Source organism: Protopterus annectens, chromosome 4.part0, assembly GCF_019279795.1.
Source record: "Protopterus annectens isolate FY-2018-M chromosome 4.part0, PAN1.0, whole genome shotgun sequence".
In the NCBI taxonomy this organism is placed as follows: domain Eukaryota; kingdom Metazoa; phylum Chordata; order Ceratodontiformes; family Protopteridae; genus Protopterus; species Protopterus annectens.
The window spans coordinates 57,124,195-57,150,921 of record NC_056733.1 but is presented as its reverse complement, the minus strand read 5'-3'; the positions used below and the strand labels follow the sequence as shown (position 1 = coordinate 57,150,921).

Genomic DNA, 26,727 nt, shown 5'->3' with positions numbered 1-26,727 from the left:
TCTTCTGCAGCTTTGTCTGATAGGGACATGCAGGTATGCCTCCTTGAGGTCCAGCGTGACCAGCCAAGACCCCTTGCCCAGCATGGGAAGGAGTTGCTATAACGTCAGCATTTTGAACTTTGGCACAATGAGAAAGGTATTTAGAGTAGACAAGTCTAGTATAGGCCTCCATTTGTTTTCCTTTCTTGGAACAACAAACAGTCTTGAATAGAATCTCTGGCCTTGTTCCTAGGGAGGTACCTTTTCTATTGCTTTTATACTTAATAGCTTTGAAACTTGAATGAGTGCCTCTGCCCTTTGATGGTGTGGCAGGTTTGGCATGCCTTGTCTTGTAGGTAAAGTATGGAAGTGGAATCTGTAATCCTTGTCTATTAAATCCAGAATCCAACTGTCCTTGGTTAAGATATGCCAGTTTTTTGAGAATAAGGATAATTTTCCGCCCAAGGGTGCTTCTCTCTGAGCCCTTGTAGGCGGTATGAAAGTCAAGTCATTGTGATTGTCCTTGTGGTGCAGCTGGACTGGCTGCAGCACTTCTTTGATTTGTAGGTTGCCATTGGCGTCCCCTGTAGGAGCCTCGGTATTGGCCTCGACCTCAGCCACGCCTGTTCTTTCCCCTTTGAAACTTGTCCGAGTCTGGGAAGGACCAATTCTTTGAAGGTCAGTTTCTACTGAATCTGGGTGGCTGAACCTGGAGGAAATCCTTGACTGTCTGTACTGACTTAGCTTTTTCCTCAATGGACTTCAACACATCTTGTACATTAGCACCAAAAAGCTTCTGTTTTTCCAGAGGTGCATCAAGTAACTTTACTTTGACATGGTCTGGCAGTGGCTGATCTTTTAACCAAGCATGTCTACGTATCACAGCCCCAGTCATAGCTGCCCTACATGAAGCTTCCAATGCATCATAAACACACTGAAGAAAATGATTGTTAACCTGCTGAGTGTTATGTATGTGACCTTGCAATGCCTTTCTATCAATAGGCTCAGGAGAGGCTAACTTTTTCTGTAAATCATCTAGTAAAAAATCCTGGTACTGAAACATGTGAAAAAGGCAGTTAAGAGACCTCATGGCTAGGGTGGTAGAGGTATAAACTTTTTTACCCCATCTCTCCATAGACCTGGCTTCCCTATCCGCTGGCAAAGGGTTCTTGGCAGTGGAGGTAGCCACTCCCTTGGGACCCTGTGAAATAGTTTCTAAATCCACGGTGTGGGCCTTAAAGAGATGTTTGTGAGTGTCAGGGACTCTGTAATATCTGTCTGGCTTGACAGGAGCAGGGGGGAGAGAGTCAGGGTTAGCACTGGAATCAGAGAAAACATCATCCAAAACATCCATTACAGGAGGAATAGCTAAAGGTCTGTGCTGGGGAAGCTTTAGGAAGGTACGGAGCCTTTTCCTGGAATCAGAGAATTCCTGACCCTGCCATTGGAAATGTTCCCTCACTGAGTGCAGGACTTCACCAAAAGAGAAATCCTCTGGAGGAGAGGCAGAAGGAATTGATTCCTCAGCATCAGAATCCTCATAGGCCTGGAAAGATTCTTCTTGAATATCTGAATGCTCAGAATCCCCAGAGGCCTCATCTGAAGAGAGGTTTTCAGTCTGCTCAGTTCTAGGCCTTTTCTCTGCAGGAGGCTGAGAACCTCTGTCTGGGTGAGGCTGAGACCCCTGATAAGGGAAATAAGGTCTGCAGCAAGACACATAATCTGTTTATCAGAAGAGGGGGCCTGGACAGCAGGTTTAGGATGGGCCTTGGCCTGGCTGGCGGCCTTGGCACGTGCAAAGGCCTTGATGGACATAGATACAGGAGGCCTAGCAGCCCCACGTACAGGAGTGACCTTGTCCATCGGAATGGTGTCGGGTAAATCAAGAACTTCGGTATCCGGAGGAAAATCAACAACCGGCACCAAAGAGGTCTCCGGGACAGAAGGAGTAGATAACGCTGTGTCGTCAGTCTGGAGCGGCTGAATCACCGCTTCCGCAGGGACCGAAGCACTAGCGGAGGGTCTAGGAGTAGTATCGGTAGAGGACGTGGGCTGAGGATGCCGGTCCCGGTCTTTCCGTTTTTTGGAAGATTGAGCTGTCGGTTGATCCGACGGCATGGTATATGCAAAGGATTCGCCAAAAAAGTCTTCAGCAAATTCTGCCCGGCACCTGAGAGTGCGCTTATTAAAGCAAGCACAGGCAGCACAGGCAGAGACGTCGTGGTCTGGGCCCAGGCAAGGACGACAGTAGGAATGGAAGTCCTTATGAGGTATTTGTTTACCACAAGACAAACAATTGTTAACTTTCTCAATTTGTTCTGACATCGGCTGAGGCATGAAAAAATGTTCCCCAATGGGGTACTTAGCTTTTAGATGACTTCGGTACTGAAAACACAGGAGCTGACTGACCGGCACTTGCGAACTGCTTCTGCTTCGGGCACCGCGCGGCAAGAAAGACTGAAGAAGATGGTGTCGGCCGATGCCTTTATACTCCAGCTGTTGTGATGTCGGAGAGGAGGCGACACCAGCCGACGCCGGACCCAGACTTTGGAATTCGGCCGACCGAGGGCTGCCTGAGGCAGGACAACCCATATGTTATGACTGCAGTTGCATTCTTGAAGGACATCTTAGTGGCTAACTACGTTTTCTACAAATAAAATGCTCTAATCCCGGTTTGCTCAAACAATTATTACCTTTTTGTGAGACTTACTAAAGCATGCAAAAGAAAAAGAAAATTATCACAGCAAAGGAAGGATTAAATTGCTTACTCTGCTGGTCTAACAATACCCACATAGCTTCAAAGACATTATCGGACCCCTCTTCAAGATATACCTTCTGCTTTATGCTTCTATGTAGTAACCCACAGGCACTGGTAAAGGCATTACTGCATTTGTTACAAAAGCTTAGCTTTCTCTAGGAAGCTATTCTGTGGAAATATTTCCATTCTCCAATTTCTCATATTTCCTCAAATCTCTTTCCCCAGGTCTTAAATTTTGACCTCCTGCACTTCAGCACTTTTTCCCAAAGGAAATGATGCCCTGCTGTTATCTTGCTGATTACCTTAACACATATACAAGATTCTATTAAAGCCAGTACATTATTTCAGAGTAATGGATGTTTGCAGAATATACTTCACCTTTATTTAACTATCGGTTATCACGTGAAATGATCCTTGTAGACCTTTTTCAGGTATGATCCAAGCCACAGGGGCAGAGCCATTATTTATGGTTAAGCTGATACTCCAAAAACAAGACACAAGAAGAAGAAGACCCCAACACACATGATGTGATCATAGTATGCAATAACGTTTCTCCTTGGAGGGTACTGTACTATACCTATGGTTACATGGTTTCAGGTAATGTAATAGAATGACTTCTTTACTTTAGAAAAATGTTACTAGTCAAAGCCATTTAGAGAAGTCCACAAAAATGAAACAGGCAAGGCAACCAACTTCACCTAAAACAACATACCATAAGGTTTTGAGACCTTGGACTTATAACAGTTGAGAAATGTAAGGAGCCAAGACCCTTGCACGGAGGGGGTGCGGGCTTCTCTCCCCAAAAAAGTAACCTTGGGTTGACAAGTTTTGCTTCCTGGTATGACTCAGTCTGGCTTTAAAGAGTCAGGAATTAAAGTAAAATGTACTGTACCAGTCCATTACCACACAGCGACTATGCAGAAGAGGGAGGTGGACATACAAATACAAACACCAACAGCCTGCACACCATTAATACTACAGCTATCACAGCATATTCACCTGACTCCAGAGGAACAGTATCCATACTTCTCTTTACTTCCAAAACTGGGGAAGACTGTGCGATGGGTAGTAGGCAGACCATTTAGGTCATTAGCACAAACTGAATCTTGTGAGTGCCAGTGGTTCATTTGGAGGAGGTGCAGTGAAGAATTGCATAATAGCTAGTCAGTACAAGATGGGAGTAAAGGAACAGAAAAGAAAGTAAGGCCAAAACAGAATTCCCTCTTCTGGCTTTCTTATACTTTGCTGTGGCCCCACACCAAACAACTCCCTCCAACCCCCCGAAGATGGTCTAAGTGAGATATATCATGCATCAGTTGATCTCATGTAGTGTTGGGTAGAACAATGAATGAACTACTAATAATTTTAACCTTCCCTGACAAAGCCCTGTAAGGAATTATTCCATTACATGCAGTAAAGTACAGTTTTGTACCTACCATAAATGTAGATGTTCGAGGATTCCATTGCTGCAGTCCTTACTATTGGGTATAGTCCGCATCCAGTCGGCCCGAATACCAGAGTATAAGGCTGACGTCGGTCAGGGCGCATTAGACTGACGTCAGTACGTCAGGGTACTAATGCGCATGACCGGCGTCATATCCTCAGTCTTTTCTTGCCCCAGATGTCAGAAGACCCTAAAAAGACAAGGCCCAAAATACCTGCACCAAAACATGAACAATATATACAAAAATATAAGCAGGTAAACACACCTACACAACCACCCCTAAACACAGAGGGAAGGAGGGAGGGTAATTGGACTGCAGCAATGGAATCCTCGAACATCTACATTTATGGTAGGTACAAAACTGTACTATGTTCTTCGTTTTCCATTGCTGCAGTCCTTACTATTGGGTAGAATCCCAAAGCAGAGGTAAGGGAGGCTGGCAAATCATAAAGAAGCAGGAGCTGACAACATGCCTTGCAAAACAGCTGTGGCAAAACCAGCCCTAGACTTAGAGTAGATAGGAAGGTGATAATGCTTAGAGAAAGTATGCACTGAACTCCAAGTAGCTGCTTCCAAAATATCCTTAGTTGCCACCCCGTAGAAATGCTGTTGAAGTGGCAGTAGCCCTAGTGGAATGAGGCCTAATCCCAGCGGAACCTTCTTGCCATGATGGGAATAACAAAATGCAATGCAAAAGCCAATCCACCTAGAAATAGTTTGTTTTGACACAGGCTTGCCCTGAACTCAAAGCAAAAGAAACAAACAACTGCTGAGACTGCCTAAAATCCTTAGTCCTGCTTAAGTAATAACGCAATTGCCTGTGTACATCTAAAGTATGCAAAATCTTTTCCCTTTATTTTGGGGGTCTGCATAAAAAGTAGGCAAATGAATAGTTTGGTTTAAAGCCACACTAGAAACCACCTTAGGCATAAAGGAAGGATTAGTGCGTAATGATACCCTATCCTTATGGAAAATCAAAAGGGCTCGACTGCCATAAGGGCCTGCAACTCAGACACCCTTCTTGCAGAAGTAATAGCCAACAAAAAGCAGTCTTCCATGACAAATATTTCAATTCAGCAGTAGCCGAGGCTCAAAAGGTTGTAGAGTAAGTTTTTCCAACACAAAATTGAGATCCCAAGCAGGAGTAGGAGCTCTACGTGGGGTCTTATATTTTTGCCCCTCTAAGAAACTGCTTGAACAAAGGATGAAAACAATGGTGGGTCACAATCATAGTGAGCTGAGATTGCTGCAGCATGAATCTTAATGGAAGAGAAGGACAGACCCTTGTCCAGCAACTCAGTAAGATATTGAAGAGCCATACTCAAATTAGGCTCAGAAATCTCCAAATTCTTTGCTTTACTCCAAAATAAAAATCTCTTCCATTTTGCTGCGTACACTTTCCTTGTACTAGGTCTTCTAGCTTCCATAATCACATTTAAAACTTGTTGAGGAAGTTGAGACCTGCTGTGGTTCAACACAGAATATGCCAGGCTGTCAGATGAAGAGAGTGAAGCTTGACATTGAGCAGATGACCGTCCTGCTGGGATAACAGATGTGGAATCAAAGGTTAAGGCCATGGAGGCTTCTTTACCAGACTCCGTAGTAGAGGGTACCAGTGTTGCCGAGGCCAATCTGGAGCTATCAAAATCATCATTGGCCTGTCCTGTCTGACCTTTAACAGTACCTTTGGAAGAAGAGGCAGAGGTGGAAAGGCATACACATGAAGGTTTGTCCAACTGAAAGACAGAGCATCCACTTTCCAAGCTGTGTGATGAAACCCCTTTGTGCAAAACTGTGGCAGCTGGTGGTTTAGTGGAGAAGCGAACAGATCTATGTCTGGAGTTCCCCATGACACTGTCAATTTCTGAAATACATGAAGATCCAGTTTCCACTTGTGGGGATCCATGATTTGTCTGCTTAACACATCTGCTAAGGAGTTCTGTGCTCCTGGCAGAAACCTTGCCTGAAGAGTTAGGTGCAAGCGTAGCGCAGTCTCCCATAAAATCATTGCTTGCCTGCATAGAGGATAAGAATGTGTTCCCCTTGTTTGTTGAAGTACCACATGACAGTTGTGTTGTCTGTTAGAATCAACACCTGCCCTGGAAGAAGTAACTCCTTGAAAGCCATCAATGCGAACTGGACTGCTAACATCTCCTTCATGTTGATATGTAGATGCTGTAGTCTGGCAGGCCACTTGTCTTGTATCCACTTTCCATTTAGATGAGCTCCCAAGCAATGTCTGAGGCATCTGTCGGTAAAATCTGACTAGCCTCTGGCCGGGTCACAGAGAGTCCCTTGTTTAGGTGACATTCCTGAGCCCACCACAAAAATTCTCTTTGAAGGCAAGGTATTATTTGAATGACAGTGTCTAAATCCTGGCAGTGCTGTGTCCATACATTTTGAGATACCATTGTAACTTCCTCATATGCAGTTTGGCATTGGGAAGCACCAGAATACAAGATGCCATGAACCCTAATGCTTGAAGGACTGTCTCTGCAGTCAGCACGGACTGATGAGATAGTTGATGGAAGTAAAGTGATAGACTCTTTTGTTTGTCCGGGGTTAAAAGGCCATCTGGGCTGCTGTATTCAGTCTCACACCCAGAAAGCACATGTCTTGAGAGGGTACTAGACTGGACTTTATTTCGTTCACAGAATACCCTAGGCATCTTAGCACTGCTATAAGATATTCCAGATGCTGAAGAAGGTCTTCCTTGTCTTGAGCCAGAAACAGGCAGTCGTCTAAATAAGGATAGATTTGAAGTCCTTGTAGCCTGAAGTAAGCTATCACTGGAGCCAGAACCTTTGTGAATACTCTGGGCGCAGTAGATAAGCCAAAGGGCAATGCAGAGAACTGATAATGAGAATCTCCAGCTCGAAACCGCAGATACTTCCTGTAACTTAGCCTGATAGGCACATGAAGGTAAGCTTCCTTGAGATCTAAAGTTACCATCCAGTGATCTTTGCCCAGCAGGGGTAAAAGCTGTTGTAACGTCAACATCTTGAACTTGGGAATGTCCAGATAAGTGTTGAGGAGAGATAAATCCAAAAGCACTCCCCACGTGTTCCCCTTCTTTGGTACTAGGAACATGAGAATAAAATCCTAGGCCCCTTACTGATACAGGGACTGGCTGAATGATGTCCAACACCCATCTGTCTTGAGTAATTAAATCCCAATTTTCTTTGAAAAGAGACAGTCGTCCTTCCAAAGGAGCTGCCAGGCGAGAATCTACTGGCAGCTGAAAAGGCAGGTCATTGGGTCTGTTTACTAAAGGACTGACCCCTGCCCTCACCAGAAGTCTGAGCAGGTGAACTCCTGATCTAGGCCTAAAAGAACCTTGAGCCCTGCCCCTACCACGTCTAGACCTACCCCTAGACTGGGAATCATAAGCAGGATATGTCCACCCCTTAGCAGGCCAATTTCTACTAAACTTAGGTGGCTGTACCTGCAAAAAATCTTTAACAGTTTGCATAGACTTAGCTTTGTCCTCCATTTTCTTTAAAACTGCTTCCACAGGTGAACCAAACAACACATCAGACTGTAAAGGAGCATCCAAAATCCTTGTCTTAACATGCTCAGCCAAATTTTGATCCCTCAACCAGGCATGCCTGCGAAGAACAGAACTAGTGGCAGCCACCCTCGAGGAGGCCTGCACAGCATCAAAACCACATTGCAAAGAATGCTTGCCCACTTGTTCAGACACATAAACTAAATCCAGCAAGTCTTTACAATCAATACCTTCCGCCAAAGCATCCACCTTAGATTTCAATTGTGAAAGGAGATAATTTTGATATTTCAGCATGTGAAACTGACAATTCAACGCTCTCATGGCTAGAGTGGAAGAAGTATATACTTTCTTACCCCACCTATCTAACGCCCTTGCCTCTTTGTCAGTGGGAACAGGATTGTTTACCACAGAGGCCTTAACACCTTTAGGCCCCTGAGAAACAGTTTCTGGGTCCGCCCTAGGACTCTTAAACAAATACTTATGAGCTTCGGGCACCCTATAGTACCTATCAGGTTTAACAGGAGCAGGAGGCAAAGAATCAGGGTTCAGGGAAGCCTCTGCAAAAACATCTTCCACCACATTCAACACAGGAGGTATAGCTAAGGGCCTATGCTGGGGTAAAAACAAGAATTCCCTAAGCCTCTTCCTGGAATCAGAGTAATCCTGGCCTTCCCATTTAAAGTGCTCCCTCATGGAATGCAGAGTCTCTGAAAATGAAAAATCCTCAGGAGGAGAAGCCGAAGGAGTGGCATCATCCACATCAGAATCAGAATAATGAGGATACTCCTGCAAATCTTCCTCAGAGAAGACTCAGAAGCCCCGAACCCTGTTCAAAACTGTCAAACTCTGGTTCCACTCTAGGCCTCTTATCAGGAGGGCCCATAGAACCTCTAATCATAGTAATCAAATCTTCTGCCATTTTAAGCATATGTTTCTTAGGTACAGAACCCGAAAGGCTAGGAGAAGCCCCTACTGAAGCTGAAGTTGCCCTACCTCTAAAAGAAGTTTTGGCAACAGAAGGAGAGGCTCTAACTACTTTGGGAAGAGAGGGAAGAATAGTTACCTGAGAAGCCCCTCAGCCTGGCCTGCCTCCTGAGAGGGTACATCCTGTAACAGTAAAGTTTCTGCCTGAGACTCCATAGAAACACCTGGCAAAACCTCTGGCTCCACTGAGCCACCTAAAAAAACGTCCGGGACTGCGGTTCATCAACCCTCAACCCCAGGCTGTTTGTCCTTTGCGCTTCTTGGGCCAGGCGGGGCATCCGGCGGCATTTTATAATTCCCAAACACTAATCTGGCACAGTCTAACCTCCTAAAAATGTTACTAGTCAAAGCCTAGCACAAAATGAAACAGGCAAGGCAACCAACTTCACCTAAAACAACATACCATAAGGGACTTATAACAGTTGAGAAATGTATGGCCAATCCCTTGCACGGAGGGGTTCTTTCCCAAAAGTACAGTTATTCACTTTTGCTTCCTGGTATGACTCAGTCTGGCTTTGAAGAGGCAAGAAAAACCAAAATGTTCTGTACCAGTCCATTACCAACAGCGATTATGTCTGAAGAGGGAGGTGGAAATATTTCAAACACCAACAGCCTGCACACCATTAATACTACAGCTATCACAGCATATTCACCTGACTCCAGAGGAACAGTATCCATACTTTACTTCCTTCTAAAACTGGGGAAGACTGTGCGATGGGCAGTAGGCAGACCATTTAGGTCATTAGCACAAAGTGAATCTTGTGAGTGCCAGTGGTTCATTTGGAGGAGGTGCAGAAAGAAATATAGCTAGTCAGTACAGGACTGCAGCAATGGAAAACGAAGAACATCATGCCTCCAGTGCTCATACACTAAAATCTCACTTACTTTTCAATTAAGTCCAGTGTGACACCAGGTACTAGTGTGGCACTCTTCTGCATGCAAAACCTGCAGAGACAAGAAAAAGAAAATCAGAATTTTACTATATGTTCATGTTAACACAATGTGATAGTGCACCTATCATGCAAGGGGAATGAAACTGCATCATACTATGAATTTAAAGAAGCAAAGTCCAATAAGCTTATAGTAGGTACAGCAAGGATTTTTTCCAAACAATCTTTTATATCCTTTACATCACAACCCTGAGATACAAAAATGGAATATCTAACCTGGGGGAAATCAGTCAAGACAAAGTACCAAAGGCAACCCAACCCAGTGCACCCTAACTGTTAATCTGAAAGTGGCTCAAAAAGCATCAATCAATGGCAACCAGTAACTCAGAATTTAAAATAGTCTTGAAATGTTGTCAGCAGAGATGGCTGCAACAGAACAAAGTCAGAGGACATTCTACTTGAATCAGACACTATCCAAGGCCATATTAACCATTCAAGACTGGTAATCTCTCATTTTGAAAGCAAGGAAGCAAAGTAACTTCACTTTCTCCTAAGACTGGACTCTTAACTATGGGATTTTAGAAAGGCAAGGTAGTGCTGCAAAGCTGAGGGACAAGACTGTGTAGCCTCTCCTAGCAAGGATGACAGCCTTTAACTGCAGTACGTCTGACAGCTTGTCTTTCTGGCAAACTCCTTAAAGGTCAACTAATTTAAAAGACTGAGACAAAAATGTCATGCATATAACTGCAACTGACAAAAAAAAAAAAAAACTGTATGGATATCATTTTCATTGCCACCAGAATCCACTTCTCAGACTCGAGCATTTTTTACTTTTCTGTGACCAAAGTGCTATTCCTCATACTAATGTCAATATGCTATGGCAAAAATAATTAAAAGAATGCAAAAGCATTCATGTACAACAGAAAGTTCCCCAGTTTCTCTTAATATTCAAACTATCATTGCAGCATCCATGTAGACTAATAAAATTACCTTTACCAGGCAACTTTCTATAATCACCTACCCCCCTCCCCCGAATTTCTAACTTATTTCTAGTGAACTAAGAGCCCCTATAATCTGCATTCACACTTAGTTTGGATGCACGCTACATCTACTTATGAGGCAAAACATGTACAGCATTACAACTCGGGGCAGTCTTCTGCTATTCAGTGATTAGTTGCTATAAACTGCCCTAAAAGCAGGAAGCCATCACCCTGTTTAAACAGAAGCCAAATGTGAGACTCTACTTCCATAACTTCAGCTTTCCAAGTAACAGCACATTGCAACTTGACATCTACAAACATCTAAAAATACAGTACATGGTGGCACAGCACACAAACACTAAGACTATGAACTGTTAGCAAATTTCATCTTGTACTCTAAGCTAGATTTACTCAGCCTTCACTTGCAAGTTATGCGACTCCTGGCAAGTCACTTAAATGTCCACTGCTAGCAGGTCACTAGGCGTTCCCTTGTTAAAAAATACACAATTAAAGGTACACACAATAAAAAAAAAAATTAAAAAATCAAACCATACTGTACACCAAGACTAGACTGATCTCAATGATGAATGCCGAGATGAAGGCATTCAAAAAAGCTTAGCAATAAATAAAAAAAATGTAAATAAATGAATTGATTAATGAAAAATGCATCATCCCTTTACAAATTGTACAAAGTCACTAGATTTTTTTTTTACTCTTGTGAAGGAAACAAAGCTAAGTTAACAACTTACTAGTTAGAAATAAATGACCTAAGAGCTCTCTCATTTCTATGAAAGTTACTTTCTCTTGAAAACAATTCAGTTACTTCATTTCTGATTGAAATGATGCAGTGGGCAGGTAATTCTGTCATCACCATGCAAAAGATGTAAGGGAAATAACGGATTACTTTCTTATATTCATCTGTTCATAGGCTCATAGGTTAGGCTCATAGGTTAGTACTAGGCTAACTGCCCTTGCAAGCCATTGCAAGCCTAGACAATTATCCCTTGTGAGACTCAAACCCTGCACCTTGTGTTTGTAAGGCAAACACCTTAACCATTAGGCCACCCTCCCAACCCAAGTTACTTAAATGTCCACTGTTTGCAGGTCACTAGGCGTTCCCTTGTTAAAAAATACACAATTAAAGGTACACACAATAAAAAAAAAATTTAAAAATCAAACCATACAGTACACCAACACTAGACTGATCTCAGTGATGAAATGTTTCCCTTTCAAGTTTTTATTTCTCTCGCTCTGTAGGTAGTGTTGCATCCCACTCATCTCAACATCATCTGGGACATTACAGCCATCTTACTTTTCCTGCCTGAGTGAGAAGTATAACAAGCAGCACATACAGCAATAATTGACAGCTGTGTAATGGGGACCATCCCATAAACACTGACTGGTTTCCTAAGCTCTTTTCATTTTGTAAATTCACTCCCTACAACTGCTGTATCAGGATACTCTTCACAATACAAGGACTAAGCTAGACATGGAGGCACAACCTGTAAGCAATGGATTACTAAAGAATTGGTAAATGTGATGGAAGTTGAATTATCACCTAGACGTTTCAGTTTCATATCTATACCTTTTGATCAAATGTTGTAATATAAAACTGATTTTTACTCGAGTCACTTTTGCCCCATACCTGCCGATCATCAAGCCTCCTTTTGGTCAAACATGCAATGTCCGAGGGGGATCCAGGTATTCATAAGCATGCACTGTGCTTTTGACTGCATTCTGCAGAGTGAGCTTTTTCTATTTTTATGGCTAGTCCCACATCTGGTGGCTATAGCAACACTTGGGTCACCACAAGGGCTGTCTATGCCCACAAGCCTGTGTATGATTGCACACTCACTAGCAACAAACTGAGCTACTGTCACCAGTAAGGGAAGGCACACCCAAAGTTTTCCCAGCAACAGTTCCCTACATTATGATTGGCCTCTGCTCTTCAGCTAAGACCCTGTCATCAGTACAATTCCCTCCCCAGATGTGTACGCCCAGTGGCAGATTAAGTGCATCTGAGGCCTGGCTGGTTTTGAGTCCATGCTCCCCTCCTCCAACAGGCCCATGCATAAATGCTCATACTCATCTGGATCTTTCAGATTCATTTTCCTGGATTAAAATAATTTGAAATGTTGTCATATTTTATGGATGTCCGTACCCATTAATTGCAGACAAGTGACTGTACGCACATCAAATGTCCAATTATGATTAAACAATATAGCCAAAATAAAGTCTCTTAACTTGCTTTACACAAATCTCATTAGTTATTCAAAGACAGACAAATGAATACTTAACCTAATCACGACAGCTGTAGTCAGCCCTTTTTACACACAGACAGCCCCTCTTACCCATCAATTATAGCCCACAGTTGACTGTGTACACCTCTTATGTCTGACAGTGGTAAAAGTAAAACTTTTCACCAAATGCATAGTACTATAATGGCAGATTGTGTAAAATGAGCAAACAAGAGAGTAAGTTACTTTAATCTATAGACAGCTCCAAACCCATTCAAGTAATAATAGTCATTTTGCCCTTTACACCTCCATCTGATTTTTTTAGCATATGAATCAGGACTTCCCTTAAACCACAGTCCTCCTCCTCCTGATCATTATTCTGCATATTTTGTTTCCACAGATTCCATTTATTTCTACATAATTTGTTCCTTCCCTTTTCTAAAGAACTCACTTCCGGTTCTTTTATCACTTTTACAATATTGGATACTTCAAATACACTTGGTTTAGAATTTGTATTTCCATTTTCTAATGATTCTCTTTTTTGCCAGCCTTACATTTCCACCTTAAAAGAAGCATTTCCTTAGAGCCATTTGCTCCCCCAATTTTTCTGAGAGTACTCTGTAGGAAATGTTAAAAATCTGTCAACTCATTACACTCCTAAAAAGCATATTCTCAGTTACCTCTTTCTTTCCAATCTCAATTCCAACATTTGCTATCTACTTGAGGAAAAATATTTAGTCAATCTGCGGTATAAAAGTACCGGTGCAAACACTTTCAAACACAACATTCTGGACTTTGTTGCATACTCGGGAGTCATACACATGCCCTCCAATTTTTTCTATAAATTGCTTTTCCAGTCCCTCTTCCCAGTCTTTTCTAACCTCCTCTGAACAATTCTTATACTTATCAATATTTGGGCTGCTTGCTCACTTACTTATTTACTTTTTCAGTAAACATAAAATTAAATAAATAAAGAAGCAGCACCAACCTGTGCTGTGAATGCACACGTGATAGGCACTGTGTGTATACATACAAAATACCCAGTGTTTTATCACTTAACTTTATTTTTAAGCAAAAAGCAATCAAAGTAAGCTATTATGATGTCTGGCATGTAAGCTAACTGAACCAGTCATCAGGGCTAAACATAAACTTTCTTAAATTAAATTAATTTCTTTGGCTGTCCATAGGTTCCCTGGAGATCTGGACCCCAGGCATCTGCCTGTTTTGCCCATGTTATAATCCACCACTAAGTACACCCATTTTCCCTGGCTATTCCATCAAGCACCCAATCAGTCAATCAAACTTTGATCACGTGGGATGCAGCAAGGAGTTTAGCCCTCTACGCTACCAGTACAGGAATGAAGACATATTGAAGAGGGAACTGTACACTCCCCAACTCAGTATGCCTACTACCCTAAGTCTATGGGACTATGAACACCAAGCAACAGATACATACCTTACTATTTGCAACTCTACCAGAATGGCTCACAGAAACTCATTGCAAATAAGCATGGAAAATGTATCCTTGCTTTGAAGCCTTTTCAAAAATGTGCAGGAGCACAAAATATGGGCATGGCTTTGTGATGTCATACTAACAATGGACTGAAGCAAAGTGCTACTCTTATTAACAGTTTTAAAGCAGTTAGATATGCTGCTCTGATACAGTTTTGCTATTTGTGTGGCAGTACAAAGTGCGTTACAGCTTTTCAAGTTGTGTACATGTTTCCAATGTAGCTCTGTTGTACTGCAATTTCTGTTGCAGCACAACCCTTACTAATAACAAGATTCATACATATATGAACCTCACTATAACAATTTTTCCCCTCTCGATTTTGGGGAATAATCAGTGCATTCCTTGCATTACAATGGATTTACCAAACCATGCATACAGTCTTTGTGGCTTTGTTTGTCATTCCCCACATCCAGCTTGTGACACTGCCAGCCCAGCTATCTGGAATTTTGTGGATAATCATGTGTCATTTGTGATTATTAATATTATTCATATGCTTGTCTTACAAATGTTAAGAGAACTATATGTTACGTGTATATTAAACTACTGGTGCAGAAGTGTGTGTAAAGTACTGAGCTAAAATGTAACCACAGTGTACCCTACTGGAAAAGAACAGAAATGTATATAAACTATATACCTGCGCAAATGTATGTTTTAATAGTGGAAGCTGAAACATACAGAGTTAACTTGCAAAACTTCAAGAAAATAAGTTGAAACTGTTTTACAATTGTGTTATCTCTTAGTTTCAGTGAAGACACAATGTCTAGAGCTAGAAGTTTTTCTATTGTCTTGAAAGTAATTTTAATAAAAAGGTTTAAAATGGAAAGTGCTTTATTGCTTCTTAGCAGCTGCATATCTGAGAGATATGTGCTTCTCACACAGAGATGATAAAACTCTTTTAGCATCTGTTAGCCTGGGAACTGAAGGCAGGTGACAAAGGGCGATGTCATCCAGGCTAACCTAGCAGTAATATGTCACATTAATTTATGAACTCTCTCAGAGAAAGACTGTGCATTTTGTATCGTCTTGGACCTTATTTATTTATTTAAGCTTGATGACCGGGGAAGTCCACTGGGCCAAGAAGAACCCATTTTCACTGGAGGCCAGGGAGAAAAGCTCCACAATAATTGCAAGTTACATTTCACATGTTACAAAAGGACATAGTTCATACAGCTAAATTAAACATTCACAGATAAGCTCCATGATATCTGCAATTGGCTTGTCACAATGTTACAAAAATGAAGAGACATAATTGAATACAGAAATGTCAACATTTACATAAAGTGAATATATATTTGTTATAAACTCAATTGTAGGTTAAACATTTCAAAATATATAGCTACTAGCCATTAGTAGGTTAGGAAAATATTATGCATGGAGAGGGTAATAGTATATTTGAGACTGGAGAGTATACTACAACAGATATTACACAGAAAATTAGTTTTATATATAATCATTGCATAATAACTTATGTAAGATGGTTTACAGCATTGGACATTGCAAATATGTTTTACTTGCCTGCTTGGGGTTAAGTTATATTGTGTACAGGGTTCACTGACTGGGCTCTTAGCCTATCATTTTTTAAGATTTAAACGTGATACATTAGCTTTGTATATAATCAAGTCTTTAATGTTTTTAATTTATTCTAATGAAGTCTTGAGGCGAATGTCAGACGAAAGCGCTCAACAATAAAGAGGTTCTGTGGTTGGACAGCTTGTCTCGTTGCAGTTCTGTTTCTTGGTTTATTGGTGTTTTGTATTCTTAGTCTACATGGAGCAAGGAGCTAGAGTGGATACCACTGGACTTGTTCCCCTACAAGAGCTGGCAGCATCTATTGGGAACTTGTCAGCACTGATTGAAGTGCTGACTGCACAGATTTCTGGCTTGGGGAGGAACTTAACGGCTGTTCCTACTACCTTTGGGCAAAACAGCTGTACAACACAAGGTTCAAATGCAACTCAATCTGCTTCCATCCCCCCAGGGTAGGGAAGTCCTACTTCCTCGTCACTACAAGTGAGCGGCTCTTCCATTGGCTATAATCCTGCAGGAGGCGGGAACTAAAACAATAATGGTGGTGGCAATGCAATGGAGTCGGCTACAGCTTGTTTGTTTTCTGAGTGGTTTAGGAATGGTATTCAGTGCGATTTTGGAGTGGAAAACAGCAGGCAAGTTCAAGGAACCTTTGATGAACAACTTAAAGGGTTTGAAAAAGAGGTGACTAAGCTGCGGAAGCTTCAGATGGAAAACTGCTATCTTAGGGAATGTGTTCGCAGGCAACAAATACCAAAAGGACTTAGAACCTGGAAATTCCCAACAGGTACTGTTCATGGGTCCGATTTATATAATGAATTACTTGCCATGTTCAACAGGCATGGATGTGAGCTACGTGAAGTGCTCATCAGACAATGACAAGAAAATGGACAGTTTAAAAACTAGAATTGATGTTTTGAATATATTTGAGCATATCGCCTACTCCGAGGTGATCTCTGCCTAACATATAAAGCTATGTCAAACCCAGAGCTGTTGGACATGCTACACCTAAAGAAATCCCAATCCCTCTGAGCTACACTCTCTAGGGACCTAAACCTTGTCACCACAATAAACAGTACATGCAGGAGGGATAGATTCCAGTCCCAGAGACTTCCCATACTCTGGAAAAGGCTACCCCATCTATGTCAAGCAAAGTTCTTCATTAGCACTCTTCAAGAAAAATCTTGATGAGTGGATGGAAAATACACCCTGTGTTTTAGTATTGCTTATTTTGCTTGCTTTGCAATTTGAATGAATGAGCATTCATTCCTTTCAGATGAATGATTCAATTAAGTATCTGCTACTTGCTAATTTTTTAATTACTTTGAACAGCCTTTGATTGGATGAAGTTTTGATATTATGTGTATATATAGTGCGATTCCTTTAGTTTGGACTTGGTCTGAAGAAGCTCTACAGTGAAAGCGCTTACCAGTTTTTTATTAAACCTGTGGATTGTTTTTATTATTTGAAGACTTCTTGCGTGGTTCTTGGATTCCTTGCCATGATGAATAATGAATGATTTCATACAGCATTATTGACTGTTGTGCTTTTATATAGCATTACTGACTTTTGTGCTTATACAGCGACACTGACTTTTGTGTTTCTGCCTCTTGCCTGGATTCTGCCTGGTTCGTTCCGTTGCTTTTGTACATATTTTATTTTTGCCAGTTATTTTCTAGCAACAGAAAATTTACCTCTTGGGCTGCTGGTTACAATTATTAGAAAATGAAATAGTTAATAGTAATTTCATAAAGGTGATGAAACCAGACAAGGGTGGGGGAATGGTTATAATGAATCAAAGTATGTATATATAGATAAAATGCAAACATATCTGTTTACTGATTCATATGAGGAAATTTCGAAAAATTAATTAAATATTTCCTATAGGAATACTGATATCTGTTTAAATGACTTGTTAATAAACAACCAAATCTCTGTTGGTGAACATGAGTTCTTAACACAAAAACATCCATGCATCCCCACAATTTTCGGCATCCCACAGATACACAAAAGCATGGAGGACCCCCCCCCCCCCCAGGCCAATAGTGGATGCTAAATCCTCAAAAACTTTTAACTTGGCAAAATTTATTGACCATAATTTAAAACATGTTTTAGACCAACATTCACATGTACTAAAAGACTCCTGGGATTGTTTAAAAAAGGTACACGGAGAGATATATATAGGGATAACTTGATACTTGTCACCATGGACATAAAGGATCTTTTTACAGTGATACCCTATGAGGAGGGTATTAATATGTTTTATGATTACCTGTGTACTTATTCTACACATTGTCACTCTAGGATCCTAATGTACAGGACCCTTATGGAGTTAATTTTGCAAAATAACTTTATTCTATTTGAAAACCAGTTATTTAAGCAAAAAATAAGATTATCGATGGCCACAGCTTCTGCCCCCCTTTCCGCTAATGTTGTATTAATCCAGTAGGAACTCACTACAGTGTTAAACATGAACTTTTTAAACACAGTAGATTTTATGGTAGATATCTAGATGATTTATTAATTTTTTGGGATGGCACAGGTGAACAACTACAGCGATTCTTTTTTTTTTTTTAATTCAAGTACTGGGTTTCTAAATCTTACTATGGAATCCAATCATGAACTCATTAATTTTCTGGATATCACCATACAAAAAGATATACAGAAAATACAGTTTTGTACCTACCATAAATGTAGATGTTCGAGTGTTCACACTGCTGCAGTCATTACACTTGGGTTATCCTGCCATCAGGAGGTCCCACAGTCGGCCAGAGTTCCAAAGTCTTGGTCCGGCGTCGGTTGCTGTTGCTTCTTCCCTGATGTCAGTGCGCCAGAAGTATATAAGATGCATCTGACGCCATTTTCTTTAGTTTTTCTTGCCCCAGATGTCAGGTGCCCTCAAGTAGGTAGGCAATACATATTGCTAATAAAAAAAAAAAAATATATATATATATATATATATATATATATATATATATAAAATAAAAACAATACCTTCAGTTACAAGCAAATACACCACAAAGGTTGTATAGGATAGAAAGGTATAGCTAAGTCCAGCTAGGACAGAGGGGATGGAGGGAGGGTAACCTGGACTGCAGCAGTGTGAACACTCGAACATCTACATTTATGGTAGGTAAAAAAAGTACAGTTTTGTACCTACCATAAATGTAGATGTTCGAGTGTTCACACTGCTGCAGTCATCACTCTTGGGTTATCCTGCCGTCAGGTGGTCCTGCAGTCGGCCCGAGTTCCAAAGTCTTGGTCCGGCGTCGGTTGCTGTCGCTTCTTACCTGACGTCAGTGCGCCAGGGGTATATAAGATGCATCCGACGCCATTTTCTTCAGTTTTTCTTGCCCCAGATGTCAGGTGCCCCCAAATAGGTAGGCAATACATATTGCTATATAAAAATATACATATAAAAATAAAACAATACCTTCAGTCACAAGCAAATACACCACAGAGGTTGTATAGGATAGAAAGGAATAGATAAGTCCAGCTAGTTTAGAGGGGATGGAAGGAGTGTAACCTGGACTGCAGCAGTACGAACACTCGAACATCTACATTTATGGTAGGTACAAAACTGTACTATGTTCATCGTGTTACACTGCTGCAGTCATCACTCTTGGGTTGAATCCCAAAGTTAAGGATGGGTGGTGGAACTAAACAAGGTTTGGAGAGGCTAGTAGGCCCTGCAGAACTGCAGTGGCAAAGCCAGATCTGGTTTTAGAGTATAGAAGTGATGGTGTTCGGTGAAGGTGTGCACTGAACTCCAAATTGCAGCCTCCAAAATATCCTTGGTTGGTGCCTCTCTGAGGAAGGCTGTTGATGTTGCTGTAGCCCTGGTGGAATGGGGCCTGATGTTACCATGCACAGATTTCCCATGGTGTGTGTAGCAGAAACGGATACAATGTCCTATCCATTTTGAAATGGTCTGTTTTGAGATAGCTTTTTCTTGAGATCCTGCAGCATAGGATACAAAGAGCTGGTCAGATTTTCTGAAAGCCTTAGTTTTATCCAAGTAGTAACGTAACTGCCTGTGAGTGTCCAAAGAGTGTAGGAGCCTTTCCCCTTTGTTCTGGGGGTTTGGATAAAAGGTGGGCAAATTAATGGTTTGGTTTAGGGCCACACTGGATACCACCTTTGGCATAAAGGAAGGGTTAGCTCATAAAGAGACTCTGTCTTGATGAAAAATGATAAAAGGCTTCACTGCCATTAGGGCCTGTAGTTCTGAGACTCTTCGTGCTGATGTTGTTGCTAGCAGCAGGGCAGTTTTCCATGATAGGAACTGTAGATCAGCAGTGAAAGCTGGTTCAAAGGGCGGAAGTGTAAGCTTTTCCAGAACAAAGTTGAGATCCCAAGTTGGTGTTGGTGCTCTCCGGGGCGGTCTTATGTTCTTAGCCCCTCTGAGGAACTGTCTTAGTAATGGATGTGAAAATATAGGAGGATCCGTGTTGTATTGAGCTGAAATAGCTGAGCAGTGGATCTTAATAGATGAGAAGGAAAGTCCTTTGTGCAACATCTCAGTTAAATATTGAAGAATCTGAGGAATATTTGGGACAAGAGGATTTTGGCCTTTAGCCTGGTTCCAGGTGCAGAACCTTTTCCATTTGTCTGAATAGACTTTCCTGGTGCTGGGCCTCCTGGCCTCCAGAATGACGTCCATCACAGCTTTAGAGAGAAGTGTTGACTGGTTATTTAGGCAATTTGCCATGCAGCCAGATTTAAAGTCTTGAGCTGGCTGTGTAGAATCTGATTGTTTTGTTGAGTGAGCAGGTGAGGAATTGTAGGCAAAATCCACGGTGGGCCTTGAGCCATGTTCCTTAGTATTGGATACCAGTGGAGGAAAGGCATACACTGTCAGTGTTTTCCAACTGAATGAGAGGGTGTCCACTTTCCAAGCTAGTGTGTGGTATGTCCTTGTGCAGAATTTCCGTAGTTGGTAGTTTTGGGGGGAAGCAAACAGATCTATGTCTGGGCTCCCCCATTTTTGAGTTATCATTGGGAATACTTGTGGATCTAGTTTCCACTCGTGAGGATCTATGATGTTTCTGCTTAGATCGTCTGCCAGTGTGTTTTTCTTTCCTGGCAGGAATTGTGCTTGTAGTTGAACTTGGTAGGTCAGTGCTGTGTTCCACAAGGTCATTGCTTGTTTGCATAGGGGGTAGGAGTGTGTGCCCCCTTGCTTGTTTATATACCACATCACTGTGGTGTTGTCCGTCTTTATTAGGAGTTGTCCTGGATACAGGAGGTGCTTGAAAGCTGTTAGGGCATTTTGTACAGCTAGCATCTCTTTTTGATTGATATGTAGATGCCTTTGGTTTGCAGACCATTTGCCCTGAATACCCTGTCCTGCCATGTGTGCTCCCCAGGCATAATCCGATGCATCTGTTGTTATAGTTTGCCTGGCTGTGGGTAAGGTGAAAGGCTGACCCTTGTTGAGGTGACATGCCTGAGCCCACCATAAAAACTCCTGTTGAAGGCAGGCAATGAGTGGAATTACTGTTTTCAAGCTGTGGCTGTGTTGAGACCATACGCTTTTCAGATACCATTGTAATTTCCTCATATGCAGTTTTGCAAATGGTATTAGCAGTATGCAAGATGCCATGAATCCCAAGGCCTGCAGAATTTTTCTTGCAGGGAGTTGGGTCTTTGTTGCCATCATTTTGAAGTATTGAGTCAGTTGTCTTTGCTTGTCTGGCATGAGGTAAGCTATCTGGGCCGTTGTATTTAAGCTGGCACCCAGGAATATTATGTCTTGTGAGGGCACTAGTTTTGACTTCTTTTCGTTTACTGTGTACCCTAGGCAACTTAGTAGGTTTTTGACAAACGCCAGATGCTTTAATAGAATGTCCTTGCTTTCTGCTTGAATAAGGCAGTCTTCCATGTATGGATATATTTGAATCCCTCTGTCTGCAGTATGCAATTACTGGTGCCAGGCATTTTGTGAAGACCCTGGGCGCAGTAGATAAGCCAAAGGGCAGTGCAGAGAATTGGTAATGGGTTGAACCTGCAATAAATCGGAGGTATCTTCTGCAATTTTGTCTGATAGGGACATGCAGGTATGCCTCCTTGAGGTCCAACGTTACTAGCCAAGCCTTCTTGCCCAGCATGGGAAGAAGTTGCTATAGTGTTAGCATCTTGAATTTGGGTACTTCCAGATATGTGTTTAGAATTGAGAGGTCCAGAATGGGTCTCCAGGCTTTGCCCTTTCGGGGAACTAGAAACAGTCGAGTAAAATCCTTGTCCTTGCTCCTGTGTAGGAACCTGCTGAATGGCTCTCATGTCCATGAGAACTGAAATTTGCTATTGAGCCTCCGCCCATTGATTTGGTGGCAGGTTTGGCATTCCTTTTATCCTTGGCAAAGTGTGAAAGTGGAATCTGTATCCTTGAAATACAATATTTAGGACCCATTTGTCTTTTGTGATGATGTGCCAATTGTCTGCAAAAAGTGCTAGTTTTCCCCCCAAGGGAGCTGCCAAGAGGGGTTTTGCTTGGTAGTCTGAGGGGTAAGTCATTATGTTTGTCTTCTGGTAGTTTGAGGCCTGCCTTCTCCTCCTTTTTGTGTTGTGGCACTCCATTGTCGGGGCTGGTAACAGCCTCGTGGCTGGCCTCTGCCTCTTGGGCGTCTGTATCTGCCCTTCTGTCGTCTGGCAGAAGCTGGAAAGGGCCAGTTTTTGGATGGCCAATTTCTGCTGAAACAAGGAGGTTGAACCTGTAAAAAATCATTGACTGTCTGCATAGATTTTGCCTTATCCTCCATTTTCTTTAAAACTTCTAATGCTTTTACACCAAATAAAACATCCTGCTGTAAGGGGGTGCATCCAATAACTTTGCTTTAACATGATCAGGTAAAGTTTGTTCTTTTAACCAAGCATGCCTACGTATGACAGGCCCTGTCACTGCTGCTCTACAAGAAGCTTCCAATGAATCAAATTCACATTGCAAAGTATGTTTTCCCACTTGTTCAGCTGAATGCAACAAATCTTGCATTTCCTTGTAATCTGGCTGGTCTGCATGTGCGAGCATTTTTTGTTTTAATTGAGCCATCAGATATTGTTGATATTTCAGCATGTGAAACTGACAATTTAAGGCCCTCATAGCTAGAGTAGCTGAGGTATATACTTTCTTTCCCCATCTGTCTAGTGCTCTAGAATCCCTTTCAGAGGGCACAGGATTTTTAGCAGTAGAGGCTTTAACCCCTTTGGGACCCTGGGAAATCGTTTCTGGGTCAGCAACAGGGCTTTTATACAGGAATTTGAGAGAGTCAGGGACTCTGCAGTATCTGTCTGATTTGGCTGGTGCAGGAGGTAGAGAATCTGGGTTAAGGCTAGATTCTGAATAAACATCATCCACAATGTCTAATACAGGTGGAATTGCAAGTGGTCTGTGCTGGGGTAGTAAAAGGAACTCTCGGCGCCTTTTCTTAGAATCAGAGTAATCCTGGCCTTCCCAGAGGAAATATTCCCTCATAGTATGTAAGGTTTCCCCAAAAGAGTAGTCTTCTGGGGGAGATGCAGAAGGGATGGACTCTTCAGCATCAGAATCTTCATAAGGGGGAAAGGAATATTCCTGTTCCTCAGAAGAGTCTGAGGAAATTGAAACCTGGTCAGAAGAAGCATAGTCGTCCTCCTCCTGCCTTGGCCTTTTATCAGGAGGGGGATGGAAACCCCTGATTATGGTAATTAAGTCTTCAGCCATCTTAAGCATCTATTTCCTAGGCATGGGGCCTTGTACTGGAGACTGCTGTGCAGTCTTCTTTGTTTTTAAAGGAGTTTTCAGTTTTGCATAGGATTTAATAGTGAGTGTAGTCGGTCTGAAGACTCCTTCAGCAACTGAAGGCATTTCAAATGCACCGGAATCTCCTTCAGGTAAGGAGTCGGAAGGGCCTAAAGATAAAGGTTGTGTAGGCCTAGTAATCTCCGCATGTGAATCGGATGTCGCCTGGGGTTCTAAATCAGTGGTCGTCAGGGGCTGTGTAGGCGCCTCAATGAAAACCAGAGAACCGGTGACTGGTCTAGCAGAGGCCTCGGAGTCCGGTTTGGATTTCGGCTGCCTGTCCTTATCTTTGCGTTTTTTATGCATTCCGGTCGTCGGTTGCTCAGACGGCATGGTATAATTAAATTTCCTACCAAAATAATGTCGGGCGAAATCAAACCGACGTTTAATAGTTCGTTTATTAAATCTAGCACAAAACCGACAACCTGTGATGTCGTGGTCTGGGCCTAAGCAAGGAATACAATAAAAATGAAAGTCCTTATGAGGTATTTGCTTCCCACAAGAAATGCAATTGTTAACTTTTTCTGACATCGGACTGAGGCAAGAAAAGGTTCCCCAATGGGGTACTTAGCTTTATGAAGACTTCAGTCTGAAATTCGCTTTGAAAATCTCAGGAGTTGGCCAACCAGCACTTGCGAACTGCTTCTGCTTTGGGCATCGTGCGGCAAGAAAGACTGAAGAAAATGGCGTCAGATGCATCTTATATACCCCTGGCGCACTGACGTCAGGGAAGAAGTGACAGCATCCGACGCCGGACCAAGACTTTGGAACTCAGGCCGACTGCGGGACCGCCTGATGGCAGGATAACCCAAGAGTGATGACTGCAGCAGTATAACACGATGAACATCTGTACTATGTTCATTATGTTACACTGCTGCAGTCATTACACTTGGTTAGAATCCCAAAGCTAAGGTTGCGTGGCTGGTCTATAGAGAGTTGGATTGGCTATGAGGCCCTGCAGAACTGCAGTGGCAAATCCTGCTCTGGATTTTGAGTAAAGAGGCAAGTGGTAATGCTTGGTAAAGGTGTGCACTGAACTCCAAGTTGCAGCCTCCAAAATTTCCTTGGTAGGTACTCCTCTGAGAAAGGCTGTTGAAGTGGCTGTTGCCCTGGTGGAATGTGGCCTAATGTTATTAGGGACTGATTTTCCATGCTGTGTGTAGCAGCAACGAATACAGTGTCCTATCCATTTGGAGATAGTCTGCTTTGAGATAGCCTTGCCCTGTGATCCTGCAGCATATGCTACAAACAGTTGCTCAGTTTTCCTGAAAGTTTTTGTTTTGTCCAAGTAGAAGCGTAGCTGCCTGTGTATGTCCAAAGAGTGCAGAAGTTTCTCCCCTTTATTCTGGGGGTTTGGATAAAAAGTTGGCAAATGGATGGTTTGGTTAAGAGCCACACTAGATACCACCTTTGGCATAAAGGTAGGGTTTGTCCTTAAAGAAACCCTGTCCTGATGAAAAATTATAAAAGGTTTCACTGCCATTAACGTCTGTAGCTCTGAGACTCTTCGTGCTGAAGTTACTGCCAGGAGCAGAGCTGTTTTCCATGATAAAAATTTTAGATTGGCTGTATTGGCTGGCTCAAAAGGTGGCAGGGTCAGTTTTTCCAAAATGAAATTGAGGTCCCAAGTTGGTGTTGGTGCTCTCTGGGGCGGTCTTATGTTTTTAGCCCCTCTGAGGTACTGCTTTAGCAAGGGATGAGAGAATAAAGGAGGATCCGTGTTGTAATGTGCTGAAATGGCAGAGGTGTGGATCTTGATTGATGAGAAGGATAGGCCTTTGTCCAGCATCTCAGTTAAGTATTGTAAAATCTGAGGAATGTTTGGGACAAGAGGGTCAAGGCTTTGAGCCTGGCTCCAGGCGCAGAATCTCTTCCATTTTTCAGAGTAAGGTTTCCTGGTGCTAGGCCTCCTGGCCTCCAAAATGGCATCCATAACAGCTTGCCTGTTTGACTAATGAATCTGCCATGCAGCCAGGTTTAGGGTTTTGAGCTGACCGTACAGGATCTGATGGTTTTGCTGAGTCAAAAGATGTGGAATTTGAGGCAAAATCCATGGTGGGCCTTGAGTGAAGTTCTTTAAGATTGGGTACCAGTGCTGGCGTGGCCAGTCTGGAGCAATCAGGATCATCTGTGTTTTTTCTTGTCTGGCTTTTAGGAGTACCTTTGAAAGAAGAGGCAGTGGTGGGAAGGCATAAACTTTTAGGTTTTTCCAGCTGAATGAGAGAGCATCCACTTTCCATGCTTGTGTGTGATAAGTCCTTGTGCATAATTTTTGTAGTTGGCAATTCAGTGGGGAGGCAAAAAGATCTATGTCTGGGCATCCCCATTTTTGCGTTACCATGCTGAAGATTTGTGGATTCAACTTCCACTCGTGAGGGTCCATGATATTTCTGCTTAGATCGTCTGCCAGAGTATTTTTCTTTCCTGGCAGGAATTGTGCTTGCAGATGAATTTGATACATTAGAGCTGTGTTCCACAAGGTCATGGCTTGCCTGCATAGGGGATAAGAATGAGTATCCCCCTTGCTTGTTTATGTACCACATTACTGTGGTGTTGTCTGTCTTTAATAATAATTGTCCTGGATGTAGGAGGTCCTTGAAAGCTGTTAGGGCATTTTGAACAGCCAACATCTCTTTTTTATTGATGTGAAGATGCATTTGGTCTGTGGTCCACTTGCCCTGAATGCATTTTCCTGCCATATGTGCTCCCCAGGCGTAATCCGAAGCATCTGTTGTTAGAGTCTGCCTGGCTGTGGGTAGAGTAAAAGGCTGACCCTTGTTTAGGTGACATGCCTGTGCCCACCACCGAAACTCCTGTTGTAGGCAGGGAATCATTGGTATTACTGCTTCTAGACTGTGAGAGTGTTGAGTCCAAACACTTTTTAGGTACCATTGTAATTTCCTCATATGCAGTCTGGCATATGGTATTAGTAGTATGCAGGATGCCATGAATCCCAGGGCCTGCAGAATTTTTCTTGCAGGGAGATGGGACTTTTTTGCCAGTAAGTGAAAATATTGAGTTAGTTGAACTTGTTTGTCTGGCGTGAGATAAGCCATCCGGGCCATTGTATTTAAGCTGGCACCCAGAAATATAATCTGTTGTGAGGGCACTAGTTTTGACTTCTTTTCGT

The 26,727-nt window shown here is 42.3% G+C and overlaps 1 protein-coding gene across 1 annotated transcript in view; it reads right to left on the bottom strand.

Moving 5' to 3' along the window:
- Positions 1–26,727, bottom strand: part of RPTOR (regulatory associated protein of MTOR complex 1) — a 5,042,670-nt gene that overhangs the window by 3,308,600 nt on the left and 1,707,343 nt on the right. The window contains exon 7 of the mRNA XM_044068087.1: positions 9,559–9,618. Coding sequence (XP_043924022.1) covers positions 9,559–9,618 — 60 coding nt within the window. The remainder of the gene's footprint in view (positions 1–9,558; positions 9,619–26,727) is intronic.